This window comes from Salmo salar, chromosome 10 (genome assembly GCF_965601325.2).
Source record: "Salmo salar chromosome 10, fSalSal1, whole genome shotgun sequence".
NCBI classification, from domain to species: domain Eukaryota; kingdom Metazoa; phylum Chordata; class Actinopteri; order Salmoniformes; family Salmonidae; genus Salmo; species Salmo salar.
This window is the reverse complement of record NC_138300.1, coordinates 119,882,644-119,906,148: the sequence shown is the minus strand read 5'-3', so window position 1 is coordinate 119,906,148 and position 23,505 is coordinate 119,882,644. Positions and strand designations below refer to the sequence as shown.

At 43.9% G+C, this 23,505-nt stretch overlaps 1 protein-coding gene across 11 annotated transcripts in view; it reads left to right on the top strand.

The window, feature by feature from the left end:
- LOC106561741 (pleckstrin homology domain-containing family A member 5) overlaps positions 1-23,505 on the top strand; it is a 260,488-nt gene that overhangs the window by 167,415 nt on the left and 69,568 nt on the right. For 9 of the 11 annotated variants that reach the window (XM_082957439.1, XM_082957433.1, XM_045688525.2 and 6 more), the window contains 6 exons: positions 5,240-5,355; positions 9,318-9,663; positions 11,343-11,557; positions 18,280-18,537; positions 18,744-18,993; positions 19,246-19,329. In XM_082957439.1, the coding sequence (XP_082813565.1) occupies positions 5,240-5,355; positions 9,318-9,663; positions 11,343-11,557; positions 18,280-18,537; positions 18,744-18,993; positions 19,246-19,329 (1,269 nt within the window). Of the gene's footprint in view, positions 1-5,239; positions 5,356-9,317; positions 9,664-11,342; positions 11,558-18,279; positions 18,538-18,743; positions 18,994-19,245; positions 19,330-20,938; positions 21,062-23,505 lie in introns of all 11 variants that reach the window. The other 2 variants (XM_082957438.1, XM_082957431.1) reach the window with 2 other exon arrangements.

Below are 23,505 nucleotides of genomic sequence, written 5' to 3'. Positions count from 1 at the left end.
CTGTCTTCCACGCACACACTAACAATGCCTTGGTTTGTCTATTGTGAGCGGATCTTGAGTGAGGAGAATCGGCTGCCAGTTTACCAGTCCAAGCGTTGCATGGTAAGTCCTGAGTCCTGATTCCATATTAGTGGTATGCACATCTTATGAGTCATGGGTTTAGATAGCCTACATGGGTGATGGTGGTGTGGATATCCACAGCCCACTGATTCTCACGTTCTTCACCTGCTGTCAGCCAGGATCTTCTCTCCCAAAATATACATCTGGTCAAGCAGGGAGGATATAAACTAGTCACTGATGCTGTCAAAACGAATGACCAGCACTCCTTAAGAAGTACATGAAGACGTGTGTGTGTGCGTGTGCGTGCGTGTGTGTGTGTATATCTAGAGTTGAAGTTGGAAGTTTATATACACCTTAGCCAAATACATTTAAACTCCGTTTTTCACAATTCCTGACATTTAATCCTAGTAAAAATTCCCTGTCTTAGGTCAGTTAGGATCACCACTTTATTTTAAGAATGTGAAATGTCAGAATAATAGTAGAGAGAGTGATTTATTTCAGCTTTTATTTCTTTCATAACATTCCCAGTGGGTCAGAAGTTTACATGCACTCAATTAGAATTTGGTAGCATTGCCTTTAAATTGTTTAACTTGGGTCAAACGTTTCGGGTTGCCTTCCATAAGCTTCCCACAATAAGTTGGGGGAATTTTGGCCCATTTCTCCTGACAGAGCTGTTGTAACTGAGTCAGGTTTGTAGGCCTCCTTGCTCGCACATACTTTTTCAGTTCTGCCCACACATTTTCTATAGGATTGAGGTCAGGGCTTTGTGATGACCACTCCAACACTTTGACTTTGTTGTCCTTAAGCCATTTTGCCACAACTTTGGAAGTATGCTTGGGGTCATTGTCCATTTGGAAGACCCATTTGCGACCAAGCTTTAACTTCCTGACTGATGTCTTGAGATGTTGCTTTAATATATCCACATAATTGTCCTACCTCATGCTGCCATCTATTTTGTGAAGTGCACCAGTCCCTCCTGCAGCAAAGCACCCCCAGAACATGATGCTGCCACCCCCATGCTTCACGGTTGGGATTGTGCTCTTTGGCTTGCAAGCCTCCCCCTTTTTCCTCCAAACATAACGATGGTCATTATGGCCAAACAGTTATATTTTTGTTTCATCAGACCAGAGGACATTCTCCAAAAAGTTATGGCAGTTTTGGAGCAGTGGCTTCTTCCTTGCTGAGCGGCCTGTCAGATTATGTCGATATAGGACTCGTTTTACTGTGGATATAGATACTTTTGTACCTGTTTCCTCCAGCATCTTCACAAGGTCCTTTGCTGTTGTTCTTGGATTGATTTGTACTTTACGCACCAAAGTACATTAATCTCTAGGAGACAAAACGCGTCTCCTTCCTGAGCGATATGACGGCTGTGTGGTCTCATGGTGTTTATACTTGCGTACTATTGTTTGTACAGATGAATGTGGTACCTTCAGGCATTTGGAAATTGCTCCCAAGGATGAACCAGACTTGTGTAGGTTTTTTTTTTTTTTTTTAGGTCTTGGCTGATTTCTCTTGACTTTCCCATGATGTCAAGCAAAGAGGCACTGAGTTTGAAAATAGGCCGTGAAATACATCCACAGGTACACCTCCAATTGACTCAAATGATGTCAATTAGCCTATCAGAAGCTTCTAAAGCCATGACATAATTTTCTGGAATTTTTCCAGCTGTTTAAAGGCACAGTCAACTTAGTGTATGTGAACTTCTGACCCACTGGAATTGTGATACAGTGAATTATAAGTGAAATAACCTGTCTGTAAACAATTGTGTCATGCACAAAGTAGATGTCCTAACCGACTTGCCAAAACTATAGTTTGTTAACAAGACATTTGTGGAGTGGTTGAAAACGAGTTTTAATGACTCCAACCTAAGTGTATGTAAACTTCCATCTTCAACTGTATATATATGTAAAAATAAAGAAAAACCCTTGAATGAGTAGGTGTGTCCAAACTTTTCACTGGTAACAGTACCAGTGAAAAGTTTGGACACACCTACCCATTCAAGGGTTTTTCTTTGTTTTTACTATGTTCTACATTGTAGAATAATAGTGAAGACACCAAAACTATGAAATAACACATATGGAATCATGTAGTAACCAAAAAAGTATGAAACAAAGCCACTCTTTGCCTTGATGACAGCTTTGCACACTCTTGGCATTCTCTCAACCAGCTTTACCTGGAATGCTTTTCCAACAGCTTTTCCTTCACTCTGCGGTCCAACTCATCCCAAACAATCTCAATTGGGTTGAGGTTAGGTGATTGTGGAGGCCAGGTCATTTGATGCAGCACTCCATCACTCTCCTTCTTGATCAAATAGCCCTTACACAGCCTGGAGGTGTGTTGGGTCATTGTCCTGTTGAAAAACAAATGATAGTCCCACTATGCACAAACCAGATGGGATGGTGTATCCCTGCAGAATGCTGTGGTAGCCATGCTGGTTATGTGTGCCTTGAATTCTAAGTAAATCACTGACCGTGTCACCAGCAAAGCACACCCACACCATCACACCTCCTCCATGCTTCATGGTGGGAACGGAGATCATCCATTCACCTACTCTGCATTTCACTAAGATACGGCGGTTGGAACCAAAAATCTCAAAGGACAGATTTCCACCTGTCTAATGTCCATTGCTCGTGTTTCTTGGCCCAAGCAAGTCTCTTCTTTTTATTGGGGTCCTTTAGTAGTGGTTTCTTTGCAACATTTTGGCCAATAAGGCCTGATTCACGCAGTCTCCTCTGAACAGTTGATGTCACTTGAACTCGGTGAAGCATTTACTTGGGCTGCAATTGTAGGTGCGTTTAACTCTAATGAACTTATCCCCTGCATCAGAGGTAACTATGGGTCTTTCTTTCCTGTAGCTGTCCCCATTTTCATCATAGCGCTTGATGTTTTTTTGCGATTGTGCTTGAAAAATCTTTAAAAGTTTTTCAAATGTTCTGTATTGACTGACCTTCATGTCTTAAAATGATGATGGACTGTTGTTTCTCTTTGCTTATTTGAGCTGTTCTTGCCATAATATGGACTTGGTATTTTACCAAATAGGGCTATATTCTGTAAACCACCCCTACTTTGTCACAACACAACTGATTGGCTCAAACACATTAAGAAGGAAAGAAATTCCACAAATTAACTTTGTAGGCCATCATTGTAAATAAGAATTTGTTCTTAACCTGTTATGGCTAGGGGGCAGTATTTTCACGGCTGGATAAAAAACGTACCCGATTTAATCTGGTTACTACTCCTGCCCAGTAACTAGAATATGAATATAATTATTGGCTTTGGATAGAAAACACTCCAAAGTTTCTAAAACTGTTTGAATGGTGTCTGTGATTATAACAGAACTCAAATGGCAGGTCAAAACCTGAGAGATTCCTTTACAGGAAGTGGCCTGTGACCATTTCTTGAACTTCTTTTCCATCTCTATCTTTTACAAAGGATCTCTGCTCTAACGTGACACTTCCTACGTCTTCCACGGGCGCTCAGAGCCCGGGAAAAACCTGAATGTCGTCATCCCAGCCCCAGGCTAAAACACATTATCGCCTTTCTCAAGTGGCCGATCAAGGGACAGTGGGCTTAGGTGCGTGCCCTGGCCGCCCCCGTCTTTGTGATTTTTCCTCTGTTTGCCGAAAAGGAGATTCCCGGTCGGAATATTATCGCTTTTTTACGAGATAAATTGCATAAAAATTGATTTTAAACAGCGGTTGACATGCTTTGAAGTACGGTAATGGAATATTTAGAATTTTTTTGTCACGAATTGTGCCATGCGCACGACCCTGATTTACCATTTCGGATAGTGTCTGGGACGCACGAACAAAACGCCGCTATTCGGATATAACGATGGATTATTTTGGACCAAACCAACATTTGTTATTGAAGTAGCAGTCCTGGGAGTGCATTCTGACGAAGACAACAAAAGGTAATCGGACTTTTATAATAGTAAATCTGATATTGGTGAAGGCTAAACTTGCCGGGTGTCTAAATAGCTAGCCCGTGATGGCTGGGCTATGTACTTAGAATATTGCAAAATGTGCTTTCACCAAAAAGCTATTTTAAAATCGGACATATCGAGTGCATAGAGGAGTTCTGTATCTATAATTCTTAAAAGAATTGTTATGCTTTTTGTGAACGTTTATCGTGAGTAATTTAGTAAATTGTTAGCAAATTCCCCGGAAGTTTGCGGGGGGTATGCTAGTTCTGAACGTCACATGCTAATGTAAAAAGCTGTTTTTTGATATAAATATGAACTTGATTGAACAAAACATGCATGTATTGTATAACATAATGTCCTAGGTGTGTCATCTGATGAAGATCATCAAAGGTTAGTGCTGCATTTAGCTGTCTTCTGGGTTTTTGTGACATTATATGCTAGCTTGAAAAATGGGTGTCTGATTATTTCTGGCTTGGTACTCTGCTGACATAATCTAATGTTTTGCTTTCGCTGTAAAGCCTTTTTGAAATCGGACAGTGTGGTTAGATAAAGGAGATTCTTGTCTTTAAAATGCTGTGAAATAGTAATATGTTTGAAAAATTGAAGTTTTTGTATTTTTGAGGAATTCGTAATTCGCGCCACGCCTATCATTGGATATTGGAGCAGGTGTTCCGCTAGCGGAACGTCTAGATGTAAGAGGTTAACTGACTTGCCTAGTGAAATAAAGGTAAAATCAAATAAAAATAAAAACAAGGCATTCCAGGTGACTACCTCATGAAGCTGGTTGAGAGAATGCGAAGAGTGTGCAACGCTGTCAAGACAAAGGGTGGCTACTTTGAAGAATCTCAAATATAAATAATATTTTGATTTGTTTAACACTTTTTTTGGTTACTACATGATTCCATATGTGTTATTTCATAGTTTTGATGTCTTCACTATTATTCTACAATGTAGAAAACAGTAAAAAAAATAAAGAAAATGCCTTGAACGAGTAGGTGTGTCCAAACTTTTGACTGGTACTGTATGTCACAACCTTCCTTTATAGTGAGTGTGCTATTGTAAAGAAAGTTTGAAAGGAGAGGGAATTGCCACCCTAGTCCAAACGGACTGATCTGATTACAATGTTGGCTTTCGAAACTCGATGAGGTCAGGGTATAAGAGACCACATCCCAGTTGAGTCAACTAACCGGCTGTGTTCTCTCTCTTCCTCTTCCAGGTTACCCTCTCTTCTCTTCCACTCTGATCTGGCAGGCAACACATCCCAACATGCGGACGTACTACTTCTGCACAGACGCAGCCAAAGACATGGAGTCATGGATGAAGGTGATGACAGATGCTGCCCTGGTGCACTCTGAGCCTATCAGGAGGTTTGTATTCAATCAATTAATCAATCAATCAATCAATCAATCAAACAGACGCTTTGTTTTTCCATTCAGTCAAGATGTCTGTAGTATCAAAAACAGAGACACTATTTCCCATTCATGTGACCTGTGATGCTCATATTGTCTTAAAGGCAATTTAGCTCCTGAAGTGGGAGGAATAAATGAATTAGATTTAATGCGAGGGTTTGAACGATGGTAACCTCCTTGATAGAAATTTGAAGGAGCGGTTCTGTTCAATCGTTTTACTTGTCTTTTCTCGTTGTGTGAGCTCTGTTAACGGCGCTCCTCATGTTGTTTAGGAAAGAGTCTCATCCACCTCAGCATATTCCAGTCCTCTAGACGACTACAGAAACACTGTTACATAACCTGCCAGTTGTCAAAGCCTTTAGTATGGGGAGGATAACTCTCTGTGTGTTGTTGTGTGTCCTGGGTGCACGATGCAGGTGTAGCATGAAGGATACATTAGCTACAGTACATGCTGTACTGTGTGTGTGAACATGTGCGTGCGTGCGTGAGATAGATGCGTCATGTGGGGGGGGGGCAACCTGTCTTCGCTACACGGGTGAGCAGCGTGTGTGCGCGTTCGTGTGTTTGTGGGCGCGTGTGTGTTTGTCTACATGACGAACAGAGAGGAGGACTAAACAGTTGTTTTTTAATTCATCTGGTTAGCTAGATGAACAGGGTTAGGGTTAGGGTTAGGGGTTAGGGTTAGGGGTTGGGGTTAGGGTTAGGGTTAGGGTTGGGGGTTGGGGGTTGGGGTTAGGGGTTAGGGGTTGGGGTTAGGGGTTAGGGGTTAGGGGTTGGGGTTAGGGGTTGGGGTTAGGGGTTAGGGGTTAGGGTTTGGGGTTAGGGGTTGGGGTTAGGGGTTAGGGGTTGGGTTGGGGGTTGGGGTTAGGGGTTAGGGTTAGGGGTTGGGGTTAGGGGTTGGGGTAGGGGTAGGGGGTGGGTGGGGTAGGGGTTAGGGGGGGTTAGGGGTTAGGGGTAGGGGTTGGGGGTAGGGGTTAGGGGTTAGGGTTAGGGGTTAGGGGTTGGGGTTAGCTGGAACAACGCTGCTGCCAAAAGGCTCTCTGGTCTTTTTCTTGTTTACTACAAGAGAAAGAAATACTCATCTAATTTAAATACAAATACTAATTGCATTTACATACAAATACTAATCTCATTTACATACGAATACTCAGCTCATTTACATACAAATAGTCATCGCATTTACATACAAATACTCATCCAAATTCAATAGAAAAACTAATCTCATTTAAATAAAAATACTCATACCATTTACATCGAAATACTCATCTAATTTACATACAAATACTCATCCCATTTACATACAAATACTCAGTCCATTTAAATAGAAATACTCAGCTGTAATGGCTGTTGAAGGGAGTAGACCAAGGCGCCGCGTGTTTAGTGCTCATATTTGTATTTATTATACTGAAACACTATAAACAAAACAAGAAAACGACAGCCAGCAGTTCTGTCAGGTTAACATGAACTAAACAGAAAATAACCACCCACAAACACAATGAAAAAAAACCCTACTTAAATATGGTCTCTAATCAGAGGCAACGAGATTCAGCTGCCTCCAAGCAAATTCAACATAGAAATAGATACCCTAGAATAAACATAGAAATAGAAGAACATAGAACATAACCCCAAAACACACAGAAAAACACCCCCTGCCACACCCTGACCAAACTACAATAACAAATAACCCCTTTTACAGGTCAGGATGTGACATCAGCTCATTTACATAGAAATACTCATCTAATTTACATACAACTACTCATCCCATTTACATACAAATACTCATCTCATTTACATACAAATACTAATATAATTTACATACAGATACTCATCTCATTTACATACACCCACACTCATCTAATTTACATACACATACTCATCCCATTTAAATAGAAATACTCATCCCATTTAAATAGCAAATACTCATACTCATTTAAATACAAATACTCATCTCATTTAAATACAAATACTCATCTCATTTAAATACTAATTTCATTTAAATGCAAATACTCATCCTATTTCATACCCTTTCCCTTGTCTTTCTTTATTAAAACCTGATGGGTAGTTGGATACAGTCTTCCAACCCCCAGAAGAAAGCAAAGCAACATTCTCATGGAGGCCCACAGCTATTAATACTCCTGATCAGCCAGTCAGTGGTGTGGAATGCAGCAAAAACATGCCTGATGAGGTTATGCAGACACGGTTTTCATAGGGCCCATATGACTTTTATAGACTTGGAGCAGAGACAGACAGTCAGACAGACAGAGGGCTGTGAAAGACATTATGTGTGACTACTGCCATTTAACGGTAACGGCCTGTGGGTGGAAACTGGGAAGGCTGTCAGATTGGTCTCTTTCCTTCTCTCTATCTCACTCTCTCTCTCTTTGTCTCGGTCTCTCTCTATCTCACTCTCTCTCTCTTTGTCTCGGTCTCTCTCTATCTCACTCTCTCTCTCTTTGTCTCGGTCTCTCTCTATCTCACTCTCTCTCTCTTTGTCTCGGTCTCTCTCTATCTCACTATCTCTCGAACTCGATGGGTTGTCTTAGTTGATTTGACCTTGAGCCCATTCAAGGCCAAGGACCAATGATATCCATTACGGCACCTACCTGTTGAACAGATATGGTGTGTGTGTGTGTGTGTGTGTGTGTGTGTGTGTGTGTGTGTGTGTGTGTGTGTGTGTGTGTGTGTGTGTGTGTGTGTGTGTGTGTGTGTGTGTGTGTGTGTGTGTGTGTGTGTGTGTGTGTGTGTGTGTGTGTGTGTGTGTGACACCAGAGAGATCAGTGAGGGGTTGCCAGCAGGTCTGAGCGGTACCTTCAGGGATTGTCAGTCTGGACTGGAGTCAGATAGTCAGAGCCAATAGTTGATTGGACTTCTCTGGTTTCCCTTGTCTCAGCACTAGGCTGGCAGCTTCAGGATCTATTGTATCCCAACTAGCCCCTACCAGGATCACTTTCCCTGCAGCTATACTAGTAGAAAGTAGGACTGAGTGTCAGAGACAGACCGACTGGTGTGCCAGATGGGTGTGGTTTGCACTTTTGTGACTATTTTCTTGGTCTATTAAGCAAGGCAAGCTCAATCCAGCCTTGATAAAGTACTGGTATTGTAAAGTAGTGTATTATTTGTTTGAGAGCTGCTGCCCCCATACTACATGATTATTATTATTATTATTACAGCAGTGTCCATACCCGCTGGGTCAAGTTCTATATGGTATATTCTGACTGTAAAAATGAAAGGATTTAATCATGGTATCTGTGAAAACATTGTGACTAATTTCCCTGGTGCCTTATATCAGCCTGGTCTGATGTAGTTATTAGAACTCTATGTGAAGTGTTGCCCTCAGTCTCTCTGTCTCTCTCTCTCTCTCTTGCCGTCTCTCTCTCTGTCACTTTCTCTGTCTCTCTGTCTGTCTCTCTCTCTCTCTCTCTGTCTCTCTCTCTGTCTCTCTGTCTGCCTCTCTCTCTCTCTGTCTGTCTCTCTCTCTCTCTCTCTGTCTCTGTCTCTCTCTTGCTGTCTCTCTCTCTGTCTCTCTCTCTCTCTGTCTGCCTCTCTCTGTCTGTCTCTCTCTCTCTCTCTCTGTCTCTGTCTCTCTCTTGCTGTCTCTCTCTCTGTCTCTCTCTCTTGCTGTCTCTCTCTCTGTCTCTCTCTCTGTCTCTCTGTCTGCCTCTCTCTCTCTCTGTCTGCCTCTCTCTCTCTCTCTCTGTCTGTCTGTCTGTCTGTCTGTCTGTCTGTCTGTCTGTCTGTCTGTCTGTCTGTCTCCCTCCCTCCCTCCCTCTCTGGGTTTGATGTCTTGATTGTTTTTTAATTGTATCTTGTATCGCTGACTCGGCTCTCCTGTTATTTTCTTTCATCCTTCCTCCCTCCCCTTGCCTCCTCTTCTCCTCCCTCCCCTTGCCTCCTCCTTTTCCTCTCTCCCTCCTCTCCAGCAGGTCGCTCAAAGTGGAACAGTGCGGTCCTCAGGATGTCAGTAACCACATTACCCAGAACCACAGACTGGTTCTAACCCGACCAGAGATCCAGAACAACGAGCGGAACCGGACCGAGGCCGACAGCGAACATCACACTGTCGCCGCCATAACCACGGTAACCGCCGTCACTGCCGAGGAGGAGGAGGACAGAAAACAGCGTGACGCAGAGCGCTATGGGTTTCAGAAGGAAGGGGCAGAAAGGGACCGGCCGCTCACTAAGATCAACAGCATCAAACTACAACCAGATCAGGCTTCTGCTGTACCTGCTGACATCACACCAGACGGGCCCTACAGAGCCCCACAGGTAAACACAAACAGATATGAGACCTACCTAACAACAGTGTTAAATGGACAGCTAAGCTGTGACTGACCCTGGTATTTACTCTAGGATAGTGATCATGACTGTCCGGTTGTTTCCCTTTATGGTACAATGCCTTCAGGAAGTATTCACACCCTTTGATTTAATTCAACAATTTGTTGTGTTACAGCTTGAATTCAAAATGGATTAAATTGCTTTTCTTCTCTCACCCAGCTACACACAATACCCCATAATGATAAAGTGAAAACATATTTTTAGAACTTTTTGCTAATTTATTGAAAATGAAATACAGTATCTCATTTACATAAGTATTCACACTGCTAAGTCAATACATGTTAGAATCACCTTTGACAGTGATTACAGCCATCAGTTTTTCTGGGTAAACCTCTAAGAGCTTTCCACACCTGGATTGTACAATATTTGCACATTATTCTTATTTAAATTCTTCAAGTTCCGTCAAGTTGGTTGTTGATCATTGCTAGACGGCCATTTTCAAGTATTGCCATAGATTTTTAAGTAAAAAATTTAACTAGCCACTCAGGAACATACAATGTCATATTGGTAAGCAACTCCAGTGTATATTTGGCCTTGTGTTTTAGGTTATTGTCCTGCTGAAAGGTGATTTTAATCTCCCAGTGTCTGTTGGATAGCAGACTGAACCAGGTTTTCCTCTAGGATTTTGCCTGTGCTTAGGTCTATTCCGTTTCTTTTTATCCCCAAAAAACTCCTTAGTCCTTGCCGATGACAAGCATACCCATAACATGATGCAGTCACCACCATGCTTGAAAATAGGAAGAGTGGTACTCAGTGATGTGTTGGATTTGATTTGCCCCAAACATTACCCTTTGTATTCAGGACGTAAAGTTAATTTCTTTGCCAAATTATTTGCAGTTTTTCTTTAGTGCCTTACTGCAAACAGGATGCATGTTTTGGAATATTTTTATTCTGTACAGGCTACCTACCTTTCACTGTCAATTAGGATAGTAATTGTGGAGTAACTACAACGCTGTTGATCCATCCTCAGGTTTATCTTATCACAGCCATTAAACTATGTACCTGTTTTAAAGTCACCGTTGGCCTCATGGTGAAATCCCTGAGCGGTTTCCTTCCTCTCCGGCAACTGAGTTAAGAAGGACGCTTGTATCTTTGTAATGAATGGGTGTACTGATACACCAAGTGTAATTAATAATTTTTACCCATCTACCAATAGGTGCCCTTCTTTGTGAGTCATGTTAAACACTAATATTGCACACAGAGTGAGTCCATGCAACTTATTATGTGACTTGTTAAGAACATTTTAACTCCTGAACTTATTTAGACTTGCCATTACAAAGGGGTTGAATACTTAATGACTCAAGACATTTCGGATTTTAATTTTTTATTAATTTGTAAAAATGTCAATAAACATAATTCCACTATTGTGTGTAGACCAGTGACACAAAATGTAAATGTAATACATTTTAAATTCAAGCTGTAACACAACAAAATGGAAGGTACTGTATACCATATGGTAATATACAGTATACGTATCATTACTAGTGGCGACTTTGTTAATTGTACATTGGAGCTGTAGTCTTCTATTGTAAACACCAGTTATTCCAGAAAGAGACTGTTGTCATTCTGCCGTTTGATGAAAGTAAAAAAATGTCATCGTTTCACTTTAGGTGAACGGTGCTGAAGACCAGAGCCCAGGAGAGATGATGAGCAACCCCCAGCCCCATCGAACCCCCTCTATCCAGGGCAGCATCACCACCCCTACCCCCCAGTACACCCACGGGGAGCCTGAACCCAGGACCCTGACCAGGACCAACTCCATGCAGCAGCTGGAACAGTGGGTCCGCACACAGAGAGTACGCAACCAGGATGATGACACACACAGGTGGGTGTGGATGTGTGAGGGTGGGTGGGTGGGTGGGTGGGGTGTGGGTTTTATGTTTTTGGACTTGCCAGATAGTGAAATATTGACTCTTTCCCTAGATGGAACAAAATATTAGAGACAGAAAGATTAGAGACTTTTCTTATCCCATACACAGTCCAGTGATGTATTGTACTAGAGTCTGCTCTGAGTCAGTGATGTATTGTACTAAAGTCTGCTCTGAGTCAGTGATGTATTGTATTAGTCTGCTCTGAGTCAGTGATGTATTGTATTAGTTTGCTCTGAGTCAGTGATGTATTGTATTAGTCTTCTCTGAGTCAGTGATGTATTGTATTAGTCTGCTCTGAGTCAGTGATGTATTGTATTAGTCTGCTCTGAGTCAGTGATGTATTGTATTATATTCTGATCTGAGTCAGTGATGTATTGTATTAGTCTGCTCTGAGTCAGTGATGTATTGTATTAGAGTCTGCTCTGAGTCAGTGATGTATTGTATTAGTCTGCTCTGAGTCAGTGATGTATTGTATTAGAGTCTGCTCTGAGTCAGTGATGTATTGTATTAGTCTGCTCTGAGTCAGTGATGTATTGTATTAGTCTGCTCTGAGTCAGTGATGTATTGTATTAGTCTGCTCTGAGTCAGTGATGTATTGTATTAGAGTCTGCTCTGAGTCAGTGATGTATTGTATTAGTCTGCTCTGAGTCAGTGATGTGTTGTATTAGTCTGCTCTGAGTCAGTGATGTGTTGTATTAGTCTGCTCTGAGTCAGTGATGTATTGTATTAGTCTGCTCTGAGTCAGTGATGTATTGTATTATATTCTGATCTGAGTCCAGTGATGTATTGTATTAGTCTGATCTGAGTCAGTGATGTATTGTATTAGTCTGCTCTGAGTCAGTGATGTATTGTATTATATTCTGATCTGAGTCAGTGATGTATTGTATTAGTCTGCTCTGAGTCAGTGATGTATTGTATTAGTCTGCTCTGAGTCAGTGATGTATTGTATTAGAGTCTTCTCTGAGTCAGTGATGTATTGTATTAGTCTGCTCTGAGTCAGTGATGTATTGTATTAGTCTGCTCTGAGTCAGTGATGTGCTGTATTAGTCTGCTCTGAGTCAGTGATGTATTGTATTAGTCTGCTCTGAGTCAGTGATGTATTGTATTAGAGTCTGCTCTGAGTCAGTGATTTATTGTATTAGTCTGCTCTGAGTCAGTGATGTATTGTATTATATTCTGATCTGAGTCAGTGATATATTGTATTAGTCTGCTCTGAGTCAGTGATGTATTGTATTAGAGTCTGCTCTGAGTCAGTGATGTATTGTATTAGAGTCTGCTCTGAGTCAGTGATGTATTGTATTAGTCTGCTCTGAGTCAGTGATGTATTGTATTATTCTGATCTTAGTCAGTGATGTATTGTATTAGTCTGCTCTGATTCAGTGATGTATTGTATTATTCTGATCTGAGTCAGTGATGTATTGTATTATTCTGATCTGAGTCAGTGATGTATTGTATTATTCTGATCTGAGTCAGTGATGTATTGTATTATTCTGATCTGAGTCAGTGATGTATTGTATTAGATCAATAATGTATTCTTCTTCTGTTAGCCTGCATCCTCTGACAGGAGAGGGAGAGAGGGAAGTGAACTTGTCTTGGCCCATTGTTAGAAATGATGAATCACACCGCAGCGTCTATAGACAGTCCGCAGGGGTGTGTGTGTTGAAAGCCAGTCAGCCGGGATCCTGTTTCTCTTTGTCATCATTAGTTAGCTACCGTACCTGTCCTGTTTCTCTCTCTCATTATTAACCTGCTACTGTACCTGTCCTGTTTCTCTCATCATTAACCTGCTACCGTACCTGTCCTGTTTCTCTCTCTCATTATTAACCTGCTACCGTACCTGTCCCTGTTTCTCTCTCTCATCATTAACCTGCTACCGTACCTGTCCTGTTTTCTCCTCATCATTAACCTGCTACCGTACCTGTCCTGTTTCTCTCTCTCATCATTAACCTGCTACCGTACCTGTCCTGTTTCTCTCTCTCATTATTAACCTGCTACCGTACCTGTCCTGTTTCTCTCATCATTAACCTTCTACCATACCTGTCCTGTTTCTCTCTCTCATCATTAACCTGCTACCATACCTGTCCTGTTTCTCTCTCTCATCATTAACCTGCTACCGTACCTGTCCTGTTTCTCTCTCTCATTATTAACCTGCTACCGTACCTGTCCTGTTTCTCTCATCATTAACCTGCTACCGTACCTGTCCTGTTTCTCTCATCATTAACCTGCTACCGTACCTGTCCTGTTTCTCTCTCTCATCATTAACCTGCTACCGTACCTGTCCTGTTTCTCTCTCTCATTATTAACCTGCTACCGTACCTGTCCTGTTTCTCTCTCTCATCATTAACCTGCTACCGTACCTGTCCTGTTTCTCTCTCTCATCATTAACCTGCTACCATACCTGTCCTGTTTCTCTCTCTCATCATTAACCTGCTACCATACCTGTCCTGTTTCTCTCTCTCATCATTAACCTGCTACCATACCTGTCCTGTTTCTCTCATCATTAACCTGCTACCGTACCTGTCCTGTTTCTCTCATCATTAACCTGCTACCATACCTGTCCTGTTTCTCTCATCATTAACCTGCTACCATACCTGTCCTGTTTCTCTCATCATTAACCTGCTACCATACCTGTCCTGTTTCTCTCATCATTAACCTGCTACCGTACCTGTCCTGTTTCTCTCTCTCATCATTAACCTGCTACCGTACCTGTCCTGTTTCTCTCATTATTAACCTGCTACCGTACCTGTCCTGTTTCTCTCTCTCATCATTAACCTGCTACTGTACCTGTCCTGTTTCTCTCTCTCATCATTAACCTGCTACCGTACCTGTCCTGTTTCTCTCTCTCATTATTAACCTGCTACCGTACCTGTCCTGTTTCTCTCTCTCATCATTAACCTGCTACTGTACCTGTCCTGTTTCTCTCATCATTAACCTGCTACCGTACCTGTCCTGTTTCTCTCTCTCATTATTAACCTGCTACCGTACCTGTCCTGTTTCTCTCATTATTAACCTGCTACCGTACCTGTCCTGTTTCTCTCATCATTAACCTGCTACCATACCTGTCCTGTTTCTCTCTCTCATCATTAACCTGCTACCGTACCTGTCCTGTTTCTCTCTCTCATCATTAACCTGCTACCGTACCTGTCCTGTTTCTCTCTCTCATCATTAACCTGCTACTGTACCTGTCCTGTTACTCTCTCTCATCATTAACCTGCTACCGTACCTGTCCTGTTTCTCTCATCATTAACCTGCTACCGTACCTGTCCTGTTTCTCTCTCTCATCATTAACCTGCTACCGTACCTGTCCTGTTTCTCTCTCTCATCATTAACCTGCTACCGTACCTGTCCTGTTTCTCTCTCTCATCATTAACCTGCTACCGTACCTGTCCTGTTTCTCTCTCTCATCATTAACCTGCTACTGTACCTGTCCTGTTTCTCTCTCTCATCATTAACCTGCTACCGTACCTGTCCTGTTTCTCTCTCTCATCATTAACCTGCTACCGTACCTGTCCTGTTTCTCTCCATCATTAACCTGCTACCGTACCTGTCCTGTTTCTCTCTCTCATCATTAACCTGCTACCGTACCTGTCCTGTTTCTCTCTCTCATCATTAACCTGCTACTGTACCTGTCCTGTTTCTCTCTCTCATCATTAACCTGCTACCGTACCTGTCCTGTTTCTCTCATCATTAACCTGCTACCATACCTGTCCTGTTTCTCTCATCATTAACCTGCTACCGTACCTGTCCTGTTTCTCTCATCATTAACCTGCTACCGTACCTCTCCTGTTTCTCTCATCATTAACCTGCTACCGTACCTGTCCTGTTTCTCTCTCTCATCATTAACCTGCTACCGTACCTGTCCTGTTTCTCTCTCTCATCATTAACCTGCTACCGTACCTGTCCTGTTTCTCTCTCTCATCATTAACCTGCTACCGTACCTGTCCTGTTTCTCTCTCTCATCATTAACCTGCTACTGTACCTGTCCTGTTTCTCTCATCATTAACCTGCTACCGTACCTGTCCTGTTTCTCTCTCTCATCATTAACCTGCTACCATACCTGTCCTGTTTCTCTCTCTCATCATTAACCTGCTACCGTACCTGTCCTGTTTCTCTCATCATTAACCTGCTACCGTACCTCTCCTGTTTCTCTCATCATTAACCTGCTACCGTACCTGTCCTGTTTCTCTCATCATTAACCTGCTACCGTACCTGTCCTGTTTCTCTCATCATTAACCTGCTACCGTACCTGTCCTGTTTCTCTCATCATTAACCTGCTACCATACCTGTCCTGTTTCTCTCTCTCATCATTAACCTGCTACCGTACCTGTCCTGTTTCTCTCTCTCATCATTAACCTGCTACCGTACCTGTCCTGTTTCTCTCTCTCATTATTAACCTGCTACTGTACCTGTCCTGTTTCTCTCTCTCATTATTAACCTGCTACCGTACCTGTCCTGTTTCTCTCTCTCATCATTAACCTGCTACCATACCTGTCCTGTTTCTCTCTCTCATCATTAACCTGCTACCATACCTGTCCTGTTTCTCTCTCTCATCATTAACCTGCTACCGTACCTGTCCTGTTTATCTCATCATTAACCTGCTACTGTACCTGTCCTGTTTCTCTCATCATTAACCTGCTACCGTACCTGTCCTGTTTCTCTCATCATTAACCTGCTACCATACCTGTCCTGTTTCTCTCTCTCATCATTAACCTGCTACCGTACCTGTCCTGTTTCTCTCTCTCATCATTAACCTGCTACCGTACCTGTCCTGTTTCTCTCTCTCATCATTAACCTGCTACCGTACCTGTCCTGTTTCTCTCTCTCATCATTAACCTGCTACCGTACCTGTCCTGTTTCTCTCATCATTAACCTGCTGCTGTACCGAGCGCCTTAAGCACAGTTCAACAGCAGAAGACTGGATAAATCTCTGAATATACTTTTTATTTTTCCAAAACACTGCAATTTAAAGTGGAGAAAGCTCAAACCCCATCGGCAACTCTTGCTCATATAGCTTACTTTTAATGCCACAAGACTACAATGTAGACAGTCTACACAGGCTACGTACTTGGTGTAAGTACTGTAAGCCTATGACCCTGCAGCAGTTGAAAGTGCCCATCTGCAATCGTAAGTTCATTGTGTATTCATCTATGCTTTTGCATGTATTGTGCCGCCAAAATCAGTGAGCATAGCTTCCTCCAAGCCAAACAGAACCAGGGAAGACATTAATGGATGCAGTAAAACCACAGAGCTGCTGAGATAAACAAAGGCAGAGCAGAGAAACGAGACTCGGACTGACTAACAGAATGCTCATCAGGGTTGTGTTCATTAGGCACCAAATTGAAGAAAAACCGGACTGAATTCCTCATATTTTTTGTTTGTTTGTTCCTTGTTGTTTTCTCTAGCTAAAACACTATGTTTATCATTATTGGGCATAAAATGTCCTCCCTGCTCCAACGTAGTAGTCGCATTATACAAATGTCGTCTTGCATGATGCTCAACTTCCTGTGTTCAGTTGTCGTCTACATTCTGTTATTCTGTAAGTGAAGTTAGTAGGCTGCTCTCTGTCTGACTCTATCTGCACTGACTCTGATACTGCTGCGTATGTGGAGCTCTTCAGAATCACAACATTGTTGGTGGAATAATCAGCTTTTGCCTAAAAGGGCTGTTGCTTCTCTCTCTTCTGTCAAGCATGTGAGTGTGTGTGATGGAGAGACATACACAAAGAGATACACGTGGTTCACATTCAACCATTTCATACAGCGTGGCGTGTTTAATCATATCTGTTACACTCATATACAAGGGTTCTGGCAGCTGACAAAGTATTCACGTTAATAACAGACTAATGGGTCATAGCATCTAATGAACTCTCTCATCACAAGGTCAGGCTAAAAATATCAGCTGAAGTTCAGCTTGGAAAAATGGGTCGATAACAGACTGTGTTACCCTCCAGGAAAATATTTGACTGTCATCTGATGTCTGACTGTGATGTGGACAGTCTGTTAGATTAACCCCCCCACCACCACTGCTATCTGATGTCTGACTGTGATGTGGACAGTCTGTTAGATTAACCCCCCCACCACCACTGCTATCTGATGTCTGACTGATGTGGACAGTCTGTTAGATTAACCCCCCCCCACCACCACTGATGTCTGACTGTGATGTGGACAGTCTGTTAGATTAACCCCCCCCCCACCACCACTGCTATCTGATGTCTGACTGTGATGTGGACAGTCTGTTAGATTAACCCCCCCACCACCACTGCTATCTGATGTCTGACTGTGATGTGGACAGTCTGTTAGATTAACCCCCCCACCACCACTGCTATCTGATGTCTGACTGTGATGTGGACAGTCTGTTAGATTAACCCCCCCCCCCCCCCCCACCACCACTGCTATCTGATGTCTGACTGTGATGTGGACAGTCTGTTAGATGAACCCCCCCCCCCACCACCAATCAGTGCCTCTTGCTGTAAGCTCGTTCATAGTGAGTTTTGCAGAAGAGAAGAACATGTACATCTGTAACTCTTCATAATGTTCCCTCCAGGGATACGTTTTTCATCATTCTCTATGCTCGTTCAAACTGACCTACAGCCCAAAACCAATATTCTCTACTTCCTGATTTTCTATGTTGTGCTGATCACATATTTAAACCTCCTTTGTTTCTCTCCGTCCTTCAGCGTCATGTCGTACCAGACCCTGCCCAGGAACATGCCCAGCCACCGAGCCCCTCCAGCCATGCCCCACTACGGGGACCCCGGCTACCGTACCTTACCCAGGAACAGCATGGCCCGGCCGGACAGTATCTGCAGCATGTCCCCCTCCATGTATGACCAGGCCATGGGGCTATCCTCTGCGGACAAGAGACGCTCCATGAGGGATGACACTATGTGGCAGCTGTATGAGTGGCAGCAGAGGCAGGCCTATACACCCACACGGTATGACTGTATGGAAAGTGGTACATCTTTTTTTTACCATTTGTGGGATTTGATTTTGAGGTTTTGCTTTATCCAGCTTGGAGTACCAGTTGGGGTAGAGTTTGTACTTTAAAACGTTTCTATTGGTCGATTGCAACAGGTAAGCTCATTGCATAGCTAAAGTAGTATTTAAACTCAGGTCTAACCATCTTCCTCCTCCTCACCAGGCCTATGTCGTCCACTCCCAGACCCTGCGGGACCCTGCCGAGCCCCAAGACCATGATCAACCTGTCTGAGCACCAGGGTCACCACTCCATCCCCCCCTCACCCTCCCATGGGTCCCTGTCTATGTACGGGGGTTACTCACCCCTCCACTTCCCCTACAACCACAGCTCCAGTAGGTCTGAGGTGGCCTTCCCTGTATACCGAGGAGATGTTACTATAGACAGAAGACACAGGACACCACATCTCAACCAGGTAGTCCAACATCCTCGTACATCCTCATGAAGACATTTTGTAGTGCCTGTTTTCAGCAACATCAAGAATCCTGCGCCGCTCAAAGTGGGGTCTGTGGGCCAGAGGCTTCCAGAAGGATCTATTTTTGGCCCACGGCTCACTCTCTAGAAAAGAGTTTCAGGAACCTCTTGTTTAATGTGAAACAAGGTTATATGGCACACAAACACCTTCCTCAGCTTTCCCCACAGGATCATCTCTCTCTGTGTCCTACAGTATGCCTACCCGCCTGACAGGAGGTCCATGCCAGCAGGGATCCCTGTCCAGACCATCACTGCCCAGTCTCTGCAAGGAAAAACGGTTAGTTCACCTCCCCCTCCTCCCTCCCCTGATCTGGCCTACTGTACCCTGCCCTTGGCCTCGATACACTGTCAGGTTCACTTCTATTAAATATAGGCTATTAATACCACCCTGGAATTTCAGTTAAAGACTGTTTAGTTTTCCAATCTGGTCTAATAGGGCTAATTCCAAAGACAATAAAACATTTTGTAATCACTCCCCTGTCTTTCTCTTCCAAGAAGAGAACAGCTGTAGAGGCATGTTTAGACAGGACTCAGATCAGTGTTCCAAGTGGTGTGGTTGAACATGTGTTTACTCCTATTGCCTCCCTAACACTTGCTACATCAGCCCTGTTGTTCACAGCTCACTGAGCCATAGCTGCGATGTCTGTCATTTCTTTACCCTCGCCATTTTGGGTACATGGTGACTTAGTGTGACACGGTGGATGTGTTACAGGGACCTTCCTCTCAGCTCACAGGGATCCAGTACTCTACACCTACTCTGCTGGTGTCCTCTTGTCTGTCCTCCTACTGTCTCCTGCTTATACTGTGGTCCTAACATGTCCTCCTACTGTCTCCTGCCTATACTCTGGTCTGGTCCTAACCTGTCCTCTTGTCTGTCCTCCTACTGTCTCCTGCCTATACTGTGGTCCCAACCTGTCCTCCTGTCTGTCCTCTCCTCCCTGCTGTGTGTCTGTGGTCCTAACCTGTCCTCCTGTCTGTCCTCTCCTCCCTGCTGTGTGTCTGTGGTCCTAACCTGTCCTCCTGTCTGTCCTCTCCTCCCTGCTGTGTGTCTGTGGTCCTAACCTGTCCTCCTGTCTGTCCTCCTCTCCTCCCTGCTGTGTGTCTGTGGTCCTAACCTGTCCTCCTGTCTGTCCTCTCCTCCCTGCTGTATGTCTGTGGTCCTAACCTGTCCTCCTGTCTGTCCTCCTCTCCTCCCTGCTGTGTGTCTGTGGTCCTAACCTGTCCTCCTGTCTGTCCTCTCCTCCCTGCTGTATGTCTGTGGTCCTAACCTGTCCTCCTGTCTGTCCTCTCCTCCCTGCTGTGTGTCTGTGGTCCTAACCTGTCCTCCTGTCTGTCCTCCTCTCCTCCCTGCTGTGTGTCTGTGGTCCTAACCTGTCCTCCTGTCTGTCCTCTCCTCCCTGCTGTATGTCTGTGGTCCTAACCTGTCCTCCTGTCTGTCCTCCTCTCCTCCCTGCTGTGTGTCTGTGGTCCTAACCTGTCCTCCTGTCTGTCCTCCTCTCCTCCCTGCTGTGTGTCTGTGGTCCTAACCTGTCCTCCTGTCTGTCCTCCTCTCCTCCCTGCTGTGTGTCTGTGGTGTTTCTCTGGCCTGTTCCCTTCTTCTCCGGTCCCGACTTCTTCTCCCTCTGCCTTTTCTATACCCCCTTCCTCTCTTCCATCGTGTCCCTTTGTCCCATGCTCTCCTGACCCCTGACCTATCCTTTCTCTCCTCTGCTCCTTGTTGCCCCCCCTGCCCTCTTTACCTGTCATCTTACCCTGGTCCTGCCTGGCTGTGTCTCCTGTTCCCTCTGAGTTCTCCTTCTCTCTTCTTCTCTCTTCTTCTCTCTGCTCACACCTGTCCTCCTCTCTCCTCCTCTTTGGTGTCCCTCTGCCCCTCCTTCCCCCTGCAGCCTGAGGAGCTAACCTTGCTGCTGATAAAGCTTCGCCGGCAGCAGGCCGACCTAAACAGCGTCCGGGAGCACACTGTAGCACAGCTTATGCAACTAAACCTCGATGGTGGCCACAACCCAAAGGTCAGGGCCACTGAGGTCGCTGCTGTGTCTTGTCGTCTAGTCGTGTGCCATGCCGCCGTCTTCAACTCTCCATCCACTTGCGTCATTCATTATTTTTTTGGTGGGGTCATTTCTCTGTTTGAACTGTTAACCGTTGAATCACTGTTGCTGACATTTTCGGTGATGACTGTGTTGTTTATTGTAGTAGTGTAGGACACAGACACACAGTGGATGTACTAGCTTACTTCCTGAAAAGAAAGTGAACAGATGTTGCCCCAGGAAATGAGAAGCTCCAACTACTTGGTGATCTTACCGTGTGGGAGGGCTGAGCAGGCTTAACTGGCTGGGTCATTTCAGATGTCAGACAAGGATTTGAGTGATGTAGGGCACCCACACTTGAAATGGGGAAATGGTTTGTAAGTGTTGAAGGCTTTAATAGTAACACTGCTGCATGAATAATGTTAAAACTCAATGTTGTGACATATTCATAGAATTCACACAGTCAGTGGTGGTGTGATGACGCAGTAACTCACTGAGGAAAAGAGGTGATGTTTCCTGTCCTCCATCAACGCTACAGTTCTGCTACCCGACCCGAGCTGGGTTAGGACCGGGTAGGGTCTGTTGTCTCATCAATAACTAGGGTACGGTAGGGTCTGTTGTCTCATCAATAACTAGGGTACGGTAGGGTCTGTTGTCTCATCAATAACTAGGGTACGGTAGGGCCTGTAGTCTCATTAATAACTAGGGTACGGTAGGGTCTGTTGTCTCATTAATAACTAGGGTACGGTAGGGCCTGTAGTCTCATTAATAACTAGGGTACGGTAGGGTATGTTGTCTCATTAATAACTAGGGTACGGTAGGGCCTGTAGTCTCATTAATAACTAGGGTACGGTAGGGTCTGTAGTCTCATTAATAACTAGGGTACGGTAGGGTCTGTAGTCTCATTAATAACTAGGGTACGGTAGGGTATGTTGTCTCATTAATAACTAGGGTACGGTAGGGTCTGTTGTCTCATTAATAACTAGGGTACGGTAGGGTCTGTAGTCTCATTAATAACTAGGGTACGGTAGGGTCTGTAGTCTCATTAATAACTAGGGTACGGTAGGGTCTGTAGTCTCATTAATAACTAGGGTACGGTAGGGTCTGTAGTCTCATTAATAACTAGGGTACGGTAGGGTATGTTGTCTCATTAATAACTAGGGTACGGTAGGGCCTGTAGTCTCATTAATAACTAGGGTACGGTAGGGTCTGTAGTCTCATTAATAACTAGGGTACGGTAGGGTCTGTTGTCTCATTAATAACTAGGGTACGGTAGGGTCTAGTCTCATTAATAACTAGGGTACGGTAGGGTCTGTTGTCTCATTAATAACTAGGGTACGGTAGGGTCTGTTGTCTCATTAATAACTAGGGTACGGTAGGGTCTGTTGTCTCATTAATAACTAGGGTACGGTAGGGTCTGTAGTCTCATTAATAACTAGGGTACGGTAGGGCCTCATTAAGAACTAGGGTACGGTAGGGTCTGTAGTCTCATTAATAACTAGGGTACGGTAGGGCCTCATTAAGAACTAGGGTACGGTAGGGTCTGTAGTCTCATTAATAACTAGGGTACGGTAGGGTCTGTAGTCTCATTAATAACTAGGGTACGGTAGGGTCTGTTGTCTCATTAATAACTAGGGTACGGTAGGGTCTGTAGTCTCATTAATAACTAGGGTACGGTAGGGTCTGTAGTCTCATTAATAACTAGGGTACGGTAGGGCCTGTAGTCTCATTAATAACTAGGGTACGGTAGGGCCTCATTAATAACTAGGGTACGGTAGGGTCTGTAGTCTCATCAATAACTAGGGTACGGTAGGGCCTGTAGTCTCATTAATAACTAGGGTACGGTAGGGTCTGTAGTCTCATTAATAACTAGGGTACGGTAGGGTCTGTTGTCTCATTAATAACTAGGGTACGGTAGGGCCTCATTAATAACTAGGGTACGGTAGGGTCTGTAGTCTCATTAATAACTAGGGTACGGTAGGGTCTGTAGTCTCATTAATAACTAGGGTACGGTAGGGTCTGTTGTCTCATTAATAACTAGGGTACGGTAGGGTCTGTAGTCTCATTAATAACTAGGGTACGGTAGGGTCTGTTGTCTCATTAATAACTAGGGTACGGTAGGGCCTGTAGTCTCATTAATAACTAGGGTACGGTAGGGCCTCATTAATAACTAGGGTACGGTAGGGTCTGTAGTCTCATTAATAACTAGGGTACGGTAGGGTCTGTTGTCTCATTAATAACTAGGGTACGGTAGGGCCTGTAGTCTCATTAATAACTAGGGTACGGTAGGGCCTCATTAATAACTAGGGTACGGTAGGGTCTGTTGTCTCATTAATAACTAGGGTACGGTAGGGTCTGTAGTCATTAATAACTAGGGTACGGTAGGGCCTCATTAATAACTAGGGTACGGTAGGGTCTCATTAATA